We start from the raw sequence: 13,553 nt of genomic DNA, 5'->3' as shown, positions 1-13,553 counted from the left end.
TATCAAAGCTCACTAGTTGCTTAGGTTTTGCTTCAGGGTTCCTAAAAAGTGAGTAAAAATCCATTTTTTTCCAGCCTCAGATTTTGAGAGTTTTCGGCCTTTTATAAAATAAAGGAGAAAGGAAGGAAGGAAGGAAGCAAGCAACGGAGGATGGAATAAATGACATGTTGGGGGGTGGGGGGATTACACAAGGAATAACAGCACAAATCAAGGACAAGAGACGGGGAAGGAAAAGACAGACGAGAGAAAAAAGGGAGGTAGAAAATTACAAAATTAAATACATAAGTAAAGGAGGAATGTGGGAAAGTTAAGGATGGACAGGAAGGATAGAACAGAAGGACCCAAATAAGGCCACGACCATGACATGAACGGGGAATAAAGAATTAAATCTTTTCTTTTCCAGATTGATGCAGACCTCTAACTTACTAAAGTCAAATTCTAGACTTTGCCCTGTTCAGTAAACCAGGAACGCTTTTCTAATCTTGCAGCTGCACATCCTAGAAAATATTTGCCACTATTTTTCAAAACAGGTATCAAATGAGAGAGAGAGAAAGGGGGGAAAAGTTAAAATCCAGGACATACATGAGCTGAACCAAACAAAGGCAGCAATGATGGGAATGCAAGGACACCAGTAAGAACCCTGGGACAGGAAAACACGGCCGGGCCCGCTCCTTATCTCACCAGCACTGAAAGAGACGATCTGTTTTCCCATTTTCATTTGGGGGGCGAACATGGATCTAAATCAGTCATATTCAGAATAGAAGTACCTTTTGGAAAGAAACCCAAAAAACTTTAAGTTGGTATTAAACACTTTTTATAAAACCCTAATTTCTGTATGAAACGTTGCTTTTTTATTGGTCTGATGAAATATTCTAATCTTAAAATGCTGTGCTTTTATTAGCACAGATATAAAGGCTTTTTTTTTTATTTATTTTTTTTTTTATTTAACCTTTATTTAACCAGGAAGTCCCTTGAGATTAAGATCTCTTTTTCGAGGGAGACCTGGCCAAGACGGCACACCAGTTAAAATACAAACAGAAGTACAACATAGATAAAATCTCACATAGAGGAAAAGACAGTTCACATAGGGCAGTTACATTTTTCAATTACATGACATTTTAACATGGCTTTAAATTCATTCAATGGGATTAGATCATTTAAACGGAGCAAATGTTTTAAAAACACCATCGCTCTGTGTTAATCTATATAATCAATATTCTAATTTATTGTATGACAGTAAATAACGGGGTGATCAAGTTTGTCTTTACTGCTTTTTACCATAACTCACATCGAGAGCCCGCTAAACAGTGAGTGAACCATCTTACTACAGCAGAATGAGTGGGTAAGCTGTTGACACATTGTACCACAGACATATATACGACATATATACGATATATTATGATATATACTCTTATATTATGTCTATGCATTGTACATTCCTGTAGGGAAGAAAGGAAGGAAGAGGTTTCCAGTTTGCTGAATGATGCCAAAGTACTTGCCTGGGTCACATGTGGGCGATGCAGCTGAAATGCTGTGCTCACTTACAGACACCAGGGGGCGCATCGGAGGTCACATAGGAAAGGCCAAACGACCGCTTGTATTGTTTTTAACTGAGATGTAGAATGGGAGAAAAAGCCCAGGAGGAGTAAATTTATCCCCCATTACACAACCATTTTACATATACCAACTCTTTCCCTCCTTTTGTATGTTTTGTTTAGAAAAGTTAATGTTAGATGATGGACCAAGCAGTGAAGCGATGAATGAATGAGATGTATTAAAACAATGTCTTGCAGGGTTTATTCTCATCGCTGTGAGGAAAAAAGCTAAAGTATCCTGTTCCAGGGGTGACTGCCTCTACTCACTCTGTTTCAGTGCGTACTTGTATTTATTTATTTATTTTTTTTTTGTGCTACTACACACAGCAACAGCAATCTCAGCGCAGTAGTATATTAGTCACATTCCTTTTTGCTGTTGTTTATTCTTTTCCATTGATTTCTAAGTTCATGCCAGCAATACAAGCAAGCATCCCATCAGGAACTATATAACTATTCCATTACTTTATTACATGTACAAAAAAAAAAAAATGCTGCTTTGGAACTATTTGAAACTGTTGTTAAAATCCCACCAGCTGAAAACGAAACACTGCAATTTACACATTTTATGCAATAGTAAACTTGAGATATTGTAAATATAATATTTACAAGTTAAAGCTATAGCAAATAACATATATATAGTAGGACAGATGCAATGGTTGATAGGGAATATATTGCAAGATTGTTTATTGGTTTTTAAAAAGCCTTTGATGCTATAAATTATGGCTACCTGATGAAAACGCTGGATAGATATGCCACATAGAGAAATAGCACGTTCTTGAGCAAAAACTTTCATTGATAATATATTATTTTTTTTATGTTCACATAAAAAATGCAGACTGATTTTTCTGATGGTCACTTGTGGCGTACCTCAAGGTTCAGGGCAAGATCCTAAATGTTTTATACTGTACATAAATGACTTGTATTGAAAAGCTTAAAATTGACCTTATTTACTAAGGATACAAGATAGTACTGCACTAATAACATTGAACCGCCTTCCAAGTGGAAAAGAAAGGGAAGTGATCATTTTTGAATAATTATCCCCAACTTATTCAAAAATTGGTGAGTCTTACAAATGATGTTCAAATCAAAAGGTTATATGAGAGTAATTCTTCTCTGGTTGACAGTTCATTATAAATAGCGTTTAAAGCCTTGTACAAACTAAGTAAAAGAAAAATGTTGAAATCTTTTGTGATATCATATAAAACAAAAGACAATTAAAATGAAAATTAACATGCTATATTCTTCCTTAATATTCCCCTACATGATCTGTAGTGTGCAAATGTGGGTAAACACATAAACTAACACAGGACCAATATATATATGCTGCAACAGAAATCTAAGAATTATAGGCGGTTCAGATAACAATGATACGCCTAGCAAAGTATTCATAAAATTGAATGCCTTAATGCATCTGTTTAAGACAACTCATTGCAGTGCTAGCAATTTACTGTAATTTTCTTCCAAACCATATTGAGAAGATGTTTAAAGTCAATGAACATAAAAAAGGAACTTAAAAGTATTTCTAAAGCAACATTCATAGATTGGTTAGTTGAAACTGCTTTGCAAGAAAACAGCAAAGGTCAAGAGAGAAAAGCTGCAGAACAGACGTTATAAGGAAATAATACTATCTTGTTGAGAATCTAACTATACAAAGAACTGGTAGATACAGAAGAGAGATTTGTTCGTCAGGCTGCACAGTTGGTAGCACTGTTGCCTTGCAGCAACACGGTTCAAATTCCAGTCTTAGGAGGTTGAAGTTTTCATGTCTCCCACAATCCCCCCCCCCCCAAAAAAAAACATGACCGTTTGGTGAATCGGTTACACTAAATTTTTTTATTAGGTATGAGTTGTGGGTCTCAGCAATGCCCGGCGATGCACTGCAGACCAATGGTTTGATTGTAATTCTGTTACATGATTCGTCACAGTTTTTTTTTCAAGATATTACATAATACATGCTTGCTGATGTTTTGTTTGAGTGTGTGTGTGTGCGCGTGCGTTTGTTGTTGAATAAAAGGCATATGTTGCCATTCATGTTAAAGTGAAAAAAGATGTGTTTCTTACTGTCTCGGTTAAGCCTGTTAAACATTAATAATAATAATAATAATAATAATAATAATAATAATAATGATAATAATAATAATAATAATAATGGAAATGCTCTGGTCTGCCTTGAAGTGACTGTGAACCGAAAAATATATATTTACAACGTTTTTATAATAATAATAATAATAATAATAATAATAATAATAATAATAATAATAATAATATTAATAATAATAATAATAATGGAAATGGTTTGGTCTGCCTTGTAAGTCACTGAGAACTGTCAAAGATCTGTTTTACAACGTTTTTATAATAATAATTATAATAACAACAATAAGAATATAATATAGTGATTTATTTATTTTATTTTGTACATTGATTATTGTTCAATGGGAATCCCGGTCGTTAATAAATATATTAAATCTAATATTAGAAATGACAAGTTTAACACTTTAAAGTACAAAGAAATGCTGTGTCATACGGTAATAAAGGCTCAGGGTCGTTTTCCCGCTTCCTTCCCCTCATGGCGGCTGCTGGCCCTCCGTGTTCCTCTCTCCAGGAGCTCCGCTCCAGGTTTTCCGGGAAGCCGCTGACTCCGGAGGAGGGCAGGTAAACCGAGTCCCGCTCCAGTTCCTACAGGTGGTTGTTGGTATTATCCGGGTTTTGGGTCAGACTTTTCTTTCCAGACTTTTTTCTCGCTCTCTGGTGTGTGTGTGTTTTTTTTCCTCCTCCTCCTCCAGTTCTCCTGCACTGTCTGGTTGAATTTGAATAATAGACTTTGAGAGGCAACGTCTCCGGTGCACAGCGGCAGCGGCAGGACAAAGTGCCATGCTTTTGAAAAGCAGTAAATATGGCGGGATGGAGGGATTTTCCAACCTTGGGAATAACACTTTTTGGCTGTAATGTAGTTTACATCGCTTTGTTTTGAAGCGGCGCTTTTTTGTTTTGGACTCCCTCCATATGTAGTTTTTGTTTTTTTGGGTCCCGCTGAGCTTTATCGGTGCGATTTGAATTATGCCCTTTCACCAGAGGACCGTGGAGCCGCGCCGCGTGAGCCGGCTGTCGGCGAGGGACGGCCGCAAACCGAGGGAGGCGAGCGGGCGACGCAGAGCCCGCAGAGCCGTTCTGTACTCCTCTCTGGAGGAGGTGGGCTGTCACACGCTGACCAGCGTGATCCAGCAGCTCTCCTCGCTCTCCCGGCACGCCAGCGACATCTTCCTGGGCATCGAGGTGGAGGCGGGCATGGTGTTCAGGAGGTCCTGCAGGATCGAGGGGCGCCTGCACGACCTGCACGAGCAGATCCTCAGGCTGAACCCGAAGAAAGTTCAGATCCGTAAGTTCCGCCGAGTTCCCTTAGGCAACTTTCTGCTTTTGGAGCGTTTTTTTTGCAATTGAAACAAGGCGCTGCTTAAATTTCAGAGTAGCTGACAGGTGTCTCTGTTTTCTAACGCTGTGGTCATGTCCAAGGTGAGGTCGCCTTTTGTCTATTGACACAACCAGGGAGGACTGACCTGTGTCCTCTTGGACACATGGCTGTCTTTGTCTTCCTTCAGAATTATGTTAATGAGGGCACCGGGTCCCTTCAGACATGATGGATCTCCTCTCATCTTATTGACCCCCCCCCCCCAAATGGGACATGAGATCACCAGAGAACCGAGCAAACAACCTTTCATCTGCTTCTTCACGCAGCTGGAAGGAGGTAAACACAGTTGGTCAACAGCAGGATAGATGGAAAAATCAATTTTCCGGCCCTAGGATCTTAATTAGGTTTGCTTGGCATTGTAAAGGTGCTACTTTTACATGAACTCAGAGTGTGACTCATGTGGGGTGCCACAGTGCAACAAAACTCAATCGCTCATTTAAATGTGTTGCCAAAACACTTACACAAATGTCGTAGTTGTTTAACCTGTTTAAAAATCTATTTAAAAATGAACTCAGAAAAATGAATAACTCAAAAGTGCCACAGGAAACCAAAAAAACATCAGCTGTTTAAATATTTTACAATTTGTTTTGCCTAAATGTATCAATTATTTACTTTTTGTCATTTATTCATTATTTCCATAACTTTTTTTAAAGTCACGATAAAACATAATTATGTTTCAGTACCTCTGCTAGAGTGCACAATGTAGTAAAAAAACAACAACATTTAACTATATCGGTCAATAATTATTCACACGTCATTTTTGTTCATTTAAAGAAATCCTGTTCATGTATTTACTCAGAAACGAACTCATGGGGCCCGAATAACTCAAAAGTGCCACAGAAAACCAAAAAAACTTCAGCTGTTTAAATATTTTACAATTTTTTTTTGCCTAAATGTATCAATTATTTACTTTTTGTCATTTATTCATTATTTCCATAACTTTTTTTAAAGTCACGATAAAACATAATTATGTTTCAGTTCCTCTGCTAGAGTGCACAATGAAGTCAAAAAAACATTTAACTATATCGATCAATAATTATTCACACGTCATTTTTGTTCATTTAAAGAAATCCTGTTCATGCATTTACTCAGAAACGAACTCATGGGGCCCGAATAACTTTGGGGTGTCAAAAGGTGCAAGAATGTAGCAAATCTTTGAATAATCATTTAGATTTGTTAATGTAAAGTAAGGTTAAATGCATTGAAGTAAACACAAATCTTTCACAAGTTATTTAAATATGTCAGCTTATTATTTAAAATGCTCTAAAAATTATTTATTGATTTACGTTCCACGTTGCGCAATGGATTTAAAGGTACAGCGGATGGTCTTCTTCGGCTTCAAGTTCCGGGGGGGATCATCTTATCTATTGGTTGTCCCACAGGCCAATCAGTGTGCGTGCTTGTGTCCTCTTGCTGACTCTGCGTGTGCATTTCTAGTGTTTATATCAATGGCGGATTCAGGCAGGGGCGCGGGTGGCGCGCGCACCCCCTTTTGGAGACGAAAATGATTTTTTTAGAGCGGACGGGCATTGGGCGGAAGCTGTACTTTTTTTTTTTTTTTACCTCAGAGTGGCCATCGCTCTGGTCGTACTATCTTTGATGTGTCAATCAAACAATTCAACCAATCAAATCAACGACTGAAGACAACATGCTAGCCAATTACAGCTGGAGAGGGGCGGGTCACTTGGTCATACAAATAGCTTTCAGAGCGAAGCCGGCGGCGTGGCTCGGCTGTGGTCACCGTCGGTGTAGGTAGAGCGGGATGGATATTCGGTGTGATTACCAAACAATTAGAAGAAGAGACAAAGAAGCAAGCGAGAACGAGCTGGAAGCAGCGCTATTAATTTCTGTTTGAAACGTCTGTTTGAAGTCAACACTGGAGTAAACATTGATGCTAGGAGGGTTAGCTAGACAGCTAGGAGTGTTAGCTAGACAGCTAGCAGCACAAGGAGCAAAACTCAGGAGTAAAACTGCTAAACTGAAGAAACTTGGGTTACTTCAGGTAGAAGGGAACTCTGCTTTGTTCTTATTCTTGTGCTCCTAGCTGCTGTAATTACAGAACCTCTTCTAGTATGAATTTTTATTTCAGTCAGTGTTCAGCCTGACACCATTGCTCATGTTTATGTATGCTAATGCTTGACTTTTGAGTCAAGACAGCTCTACAGGTTGTTGTATCTCACTGTTAGTTTCCATCTCAAACCAGCATAAAACCTGCCCAACTAAAAAGAAAAAAACAAGCCCAAATCTCAAGCTCTCTTATGTTAAAAGCGCAGAAGTATGAAACACATGAGAACATGCCACTATGTACACAAAATGTACAATCAGTCAACCAAATAACACACAAAATCACTTTAACAACCATGATATATCAACCGGGAAAAAAAAAACCTTACCTTAATATAAACTTAATTTGTCTTATAGAGCTCAATAAAACATTTTTCTTTTAGTAGAACTCAACCCCTCTAGGGGGATTTACAGAGACCAATACAATTTCATAGTGACACTTGATTAACCATTATTATTTTCTTGTTTTATTATAACAATCAATATTATTCATAATATCTATTATTCATTGATGATGTCAGATTCGACTCATTTAAAAAATAAATTGACCAGTAAAATGAGTTCAATGAGATGGCATTTTATTAAAATGGTTTTAGTTTTTTTCCAGACATGGACAACCATTGTGATATATATTTTGTTAGTAATTCTTTCTAAAAGCCCAACAAATGTAAAAAGCTTCCCAAATTTTTACAACCAGCCCATAACCTATTTTAGCTCATTGTGTTCAAAAGAAGCTTAATTGGGTGGAAAGCTGCCTAATTTGGTAACACTGAATAAACTATATCTTTTTGTTTGATTTTTTTAGATTTTGGGATTTTATTGAGAGTTTGTTTCTTAACACTGTAGGAGATGTCACAGAGCCACTGTTCAGCCTAAAGCATGTAAAATGCTTTTTTTTTTTTTTTTTTTTTTAAGGTGTGCCCCCCTGAAAAGTGTAATGCCCTCCTGTAATTTGTTTCTGCAGCCAGGTCTGTCCGAGCATGAATTTGAATTGCTCACAGCTCAGGTCTCGCGTTATTACAACGCGATTAAAACTATTTCAAAGCAACTTGCATATGATGAACGATGAGAGTGAGAAATAGATCTTTACATCATATAAAGATGATCTACCATCATGATCAACATTCAGGCAGGAAATGAAGTTGTGGCACACAAAGTGGTCATCATCAGTGGAAAAACGCAGCTCTCTCCCTGAAATTCTAAGGATAACAAATATTAAGTGCTACCCAAACATTTCTATGATTCTTCACCTTCTGTCAGTTATACCTGTTACGAGGTACAGCTACGTCCATTTTACTAAAAAAATATAATTTCTGGAAATAAAGAAAATCTTTGTTTGATTAATTGTTGATAAGAATATTTTTTTAAGGATAATTCTTTCTTCAAACTACTTTTTAACCTTGTGCATGCTGTAAAAACCAAGAAATTTTGTCTTAAAAATTCTTTTTCAATTAAAATAATATAATCATGCTAATTCCACTTATGTTCATCCATTAAAATGATTATCAATTCAAAAACCCATAGATGAATAATTAGGGTAGTGTGGAAGAGTAAAGATGGCATTCTATGGTCATTTAGCCTCACATTGTCTTGACATGACCCTTACGTGCGCACCCCCCTTTGAAAAATCCTGGATCCGCCCCTGTATATATCTAGTTAGCTTTAGTGTTAGCTGTTCATTGTAGCTCCGCTGCTCTCGCCGTATACTTTGAAAATGGCCGAGAGTTGCAAGAAGCAAACTGCCTTGCAAGTTTATAAGGAAAAGAGGAAGGCATCAGATGAACGAAATAAGACCAGAGTGGATTCATGAGATTTTTGTGATTTCCCCCTGAGGAGCCTCAGATGGTAAGATGGTCTTGCGCATGCGCAGTTATTCAAAAAGTGACTTGGGTGTGAAGTAGATGTAAAAAGTTCATGTATTAAGATGTATTAAGTCATATATAATGATTTCAACAGTACACCGTGTGGCTTTTTATTAGTTAATGTAGAAAAAAAATTCCTTTTTTGTACTAAAATGAATGTAGGAAAGGCACGTTTAATAAGATATCAAATGACTTGTATGTGCACATGTTCACCTTAAGGTGGGGTTTACATGTTATTCCTATATAAAGGCGTGATCAGGAGTGCATTAACGGTCGGCGACGCAAAAGTTTTGGCCAATGCGAATAGAGTGAAGCGAAACTGCGAATGGTGCAGTGAACTCGTGAATAGAGTGAAGCAAATTTTCTCTTGAATTCAAAACTTTCCTGTCATTTTGCGTCACGTTAAGGGTCCTCTTCGTCCATTTATTTAAGTGGAAAAATGTTTTTTTTTTATATGTTACATACTTAGACAGTACAATTAGGGAATTTGTCTATTTACAATGATGCATTCACTGACCGAAGACGGCTGTAGTTCGTGTCCTGGAAAGTGATTCGTCCCTCGACGTGGGGCAGCAGGTCCTCATGCTGGGTCTTGGACATCGTGTTTTCGTGAAGCTGACTCACTTTTTGTTCTCTCGTCAGATAAACTCATATGTCAGTTCATTGATATTATGGTATGTCTTAGAATACCATGTATTCACACATATGAAGTTACAGATAAATGAATCCTCCCATTTGATGATTTTTTTTTTTGGGGAAGCCTTTGCACATGTGCAGTGTGATTTAGCGATGGCACATTTTTAAACGGGGAGTGTAATTACGCATCTATGCTTGTTGAGAGTTGAAGAACGTACCGCCTACTAGTGGCAGGGCAGTGAAATGACGCCAGATTTAACATTTCTACTCAGGTGGTGCGCACGAAGATTGTAATTAAAACGTCAAGTAAACGTGTTAAAAAAAAATCAGTTTTCATTAGATTGTTGATGTGTAAACTGCACCTTAGTATTTATTCATTTATCGGATGCTGTGTCATAGTGTGGCATGAAAGATTTTACTGTGGCATGTCAAATAAACCGCAGTCCAACTTAGACCAGTTATATTGACTAGATTAGAGCTAGCCACGCCCCCTCAATTGATAAGAGGATAACAGTTTATGATTTAATGGATAAAATAAATGTATCATGTGATATAGGGAGCATGCAATCATCAAGATATAACATTAATGTAAAATATTACATTACATACATGTGGTTTTATATTTTCCTTTTTTTAAAAGTAAGATTAAGGGAAACATTTGACGATTTGTAGGCTATTTATTCGTGTGACTTTCAACTCCCCATTAAAGCAACAATGGGAAGTTCTGATTGTGATGTGACTCTAAAGCAGGGGTGTCAAACTCATTTTGATTGAGGGGCCACATACAGCTTAATCTGATCTCAAGAGGGCCACACGAGTAAATTCATTGCAAGATTAAATACAACTAATAAATGTGGACTTGTTGTTGATTTTTATATTAAGTTAATTTCACTTTTACACAATATATTATGAATAATCTCAGCGTTTTTAAGAAAAGTATGTGCAATTTCAACAATACTTTTACTTAGTTAAACATTTACTTGTGCATTATGCATAAGAACTGATCACAGTGATTATGCAATGTTGAAAAACATTTATTCACATTTTTTGGAACTTAAAAACACTGTCCTGCATGATAAAATACATCAAACAGATAAAAATTAAGAAATGATTTGAATTTTTCCACACCTGAAGCTTAATCTGTTAATTAAAACACAGCGCCCCTCGTGGACAATATAGGAACTGCATATTTTCAATTAAACGAAGTACATGTTTTTTTCAATAATTGTTTTATCATTCTCTTCCTTTTATCTTGTCCACTTGTGAAAGTCAAATCTGATGAGCTCTTTGTGGCATCTTATTGCCACATTGCCAGACAGGACACTGGAAAAAAAAAAAAAAAAAAAATGTTTTTATAATGATAATGCATTTAGCCACAGGCGGGCCGGATCCGGCCTGCGGGCCGTATGTTTGACACCCCTGCTCTAAAGTATAGGCCAGTCTGTGTTTCTGCTTTTAATTAAACCTTTTATTATGCTCTAATGTTTATAAACACAATAGCTATGGGATTATGTTACGTGCTGATTTCCGGCAGGGCGCCTTTGTTAATCTAATTTGCCTCTAAAGTATGTCGCGAAGTCGGGTTCAAAAGGCCCAGCCCAGATTCCACCAGGCACCAGTCAAAGCGGACGGTTTCGGTCCTGACTCACGGCTTTTTGTTTCCCCTTTTTCTTGCGCCGTCCTTGTGATAGCGGTTGGCTCATCCCGTCTCGGGTCGGACCGTGACTCACTGTCCGAGAGTGAAATGTGTCTGTGGGAAATGAAGGCGAGCTGACGTATCCCAGGGTGTTGTATGATGAGCAATGCGTTGGAAGACGTGTAAAAACACGGGAGTGAAGAGGGGATGTTCAGAGACCAGACTGTTCATAAAAAACACCCCCTACTCCCCGACTCTCCTGGTATCTGCACCTTCATACAAAACTGTGGTTTTTTTTTTCCCCCACTCAGCCTCCTATGTGTTCCTTCATTGCCGGCAGGAATGCGGTTTGTTACGTTGCGATCGGCGGCTGCCAGCTCACACATGGCCCCGGGCGCAACCCTGAGCGTACAGAGGCACTGACTTTGCTTTAAATCTTTCCACACATGAAGGAAAAAAACAACACTACCTGCCTTCTGAAGGGCCCTCCAGCATTACTCCAGGAAGAGAGCACTCCATTTAAATAAGTCTGATCAGCTGGTGGTGCTTTGAATGAAAGTTGCTCTGGAGCTCCTCTGACATACTCTGTTGCTGGTTTATGTTGACATTTGCTGCATTACACATCATATAAAGACCTCTATGGATTTTACCTGTGTCCTGAGGTGGGGATCATGTTACTGGTGAGGGGCCCCTTTATGCTGGGAGACCACTATCAAATAAGAAGGAGGGCAAAGTAAGTGTGTGTACACCCATCCAAAGCAGCGGTCATCCATGGCTGATGTCCAGCTGCTTTTACACTGCAAAAACCGACCTTAAAATAAGTAAAATGTTCTTAAAATTTTGGTTTTTGTCCTTGATTTGAGCAGGTAAATGATATTATCTGCCAATGGAATGAGTATTTTGACCCCTAAAATAAGATAGTTAGACATCCTACACTTGAAATAAGATGATGGAGATGAGTTGTTCCTATTTTAAGTGCAAAAATCCTATTTCATTGGCAAATCATCTTATTTACCTGCTCAAATCAAGGACAGATGCACTCATTTTAAGAAAATTATACTTATTTTTAGTTCAGTTTTTGCAGTGTAGGTGTGTCCTTGTTCCAGCTAGGGCTGGGCGATAAATCGATTTAATCGATTAATTCGAATTTACAATTCTTTAAGATTTCGTTTTTGGAAAATCTGGATTTTATTTTGCCAATACACTCATTGGGTTTCCATGAAGAGAACAGCATTTGATGCTGAATATATGTTTAGGCAAATGTCTCGTCAAAATATTGTTAAGTAGAAACTTTTTTTTTACCATAATACGAGGTACTTCATTTACTTATTTACTTTTTTTTTTAACTTAGTTTGAAGTTCACATGTGCAGTGAAGCCTGTTCTTAGCTCAATGTGTAATACCACTAGCAGCAAATGTTTTGTTATATTTTCATTGTTTATAATGGCACGGCTGCCATCTTGTTTTGCATGTTTCGCAGCTTGTTTTTAGTTGCACTTTGAATTCAATTCAATTCAATTCAATTCAATTTTATTTATATAGCGCCAAATCATGAAACATGTCATCTCAAGGCACTTTACAAAATCAAGTTCAATCATATTATACAGATTGGGTCAGATTATACAGATTGGTCAATTCAGCTCAAACTCCCTGACGAAATGCTTGACATAAAAGCAAGGTTTTAAAATAATTTCTTTAATTTCTTTTTATGAAACAAAAAGGAGGAAAAAAAATCGATTAATCGGATTTGGTATGATAAAATAGGATATTTATTTTTTAATCCATATCGCCCAGCCCTAGTTCCAGCTCACATGGATCTAACGGCTGAAATACCTTCTCAGTATGCAGTCAAGTTCTCCGGATTCCTGCTTATACCCTAATTATTTGATTTAGGCGTGCTGAAGCAGAGACCCATCTAAACGTTGCAGAACGCCGGCTCTTACGAGGACAGGAATTTGACACCTGTGACCTAAGGTAATCGCGGTTAGATTGAATAGGTCTAAGGGCACGTCTTCTTTTGTGTATTTTGCTACCATTAATCCGTTTGGGCTGAAGCAGAGGCCATCAGGGCAAGGTTCAGAGGTCGCTCTGTCGGGCCTCAGTGGGGAGAACACCTGACGCACGGAAGTCAAGAGTTAAACAAAGCTGGACGGTCTAGCTTGGATTTCTGCTTATGGCCAAAAGAGCCAAATCGTTCTGTGTTTGGATAAACAGTCTGTCCTGCTGCGCCCTTATGTGTGAAATGAGCCGGTGATTTTGTTTAGAGACTAAATAGCAGCTTGAAATTTCTCAGGT

The 13,553-nt window shown here is 37.9% G+C and overlaps 1 protein-coding gene across 2 annotated transcripts in view; it reads left to right on the top strand.

Moving 5' to 3' along the window:
* Window positions 1-4,388: 4,388 nt before the first annotated feature.
* Window positions 4,389-13,553, top strand: part of nhsl1b (NHS-like 1b) — a 131,097-nt gene continuing 121,932 nt past the window's right edge. For both annotated transcript variants that reach the window (XM_036147413.1, XM_036147410.1), the window contains exon 1: window positions 4,389-4,971. In XM_036147413.1, the coding sequence (XP_036003306.1) occupies window positions 4,653-4,971 (319 nt within the window). In that variant the 5' untranslated portion in view covers window positions 4,389-4,652. The remainder of the gene's footprint in view (window positions 4,972-13,553) is intronic.

The sequence above is a fragment of the Fundulus heteroclitus genome, chromosome 15, assembly GCF_011125445.2.
Source record: "Fundulus heteroclitus isolate FHET01 chromosome 15, MU-UCD_Fhet_4.1, whole genome shotgun sequence".
Taxonomy (NCBI): domain Eukaryota; kingdom Metazoa; phylum Chordata; class Actinopteri; order Cyprinodontiformes; family Fundulidae; genus Fundulus; species Fundulus heteroclitus.
Note: the sequence above shows the minus strand (reverse complement) of the source record. Positions and strands in the feature narration are given on the sequence as shown.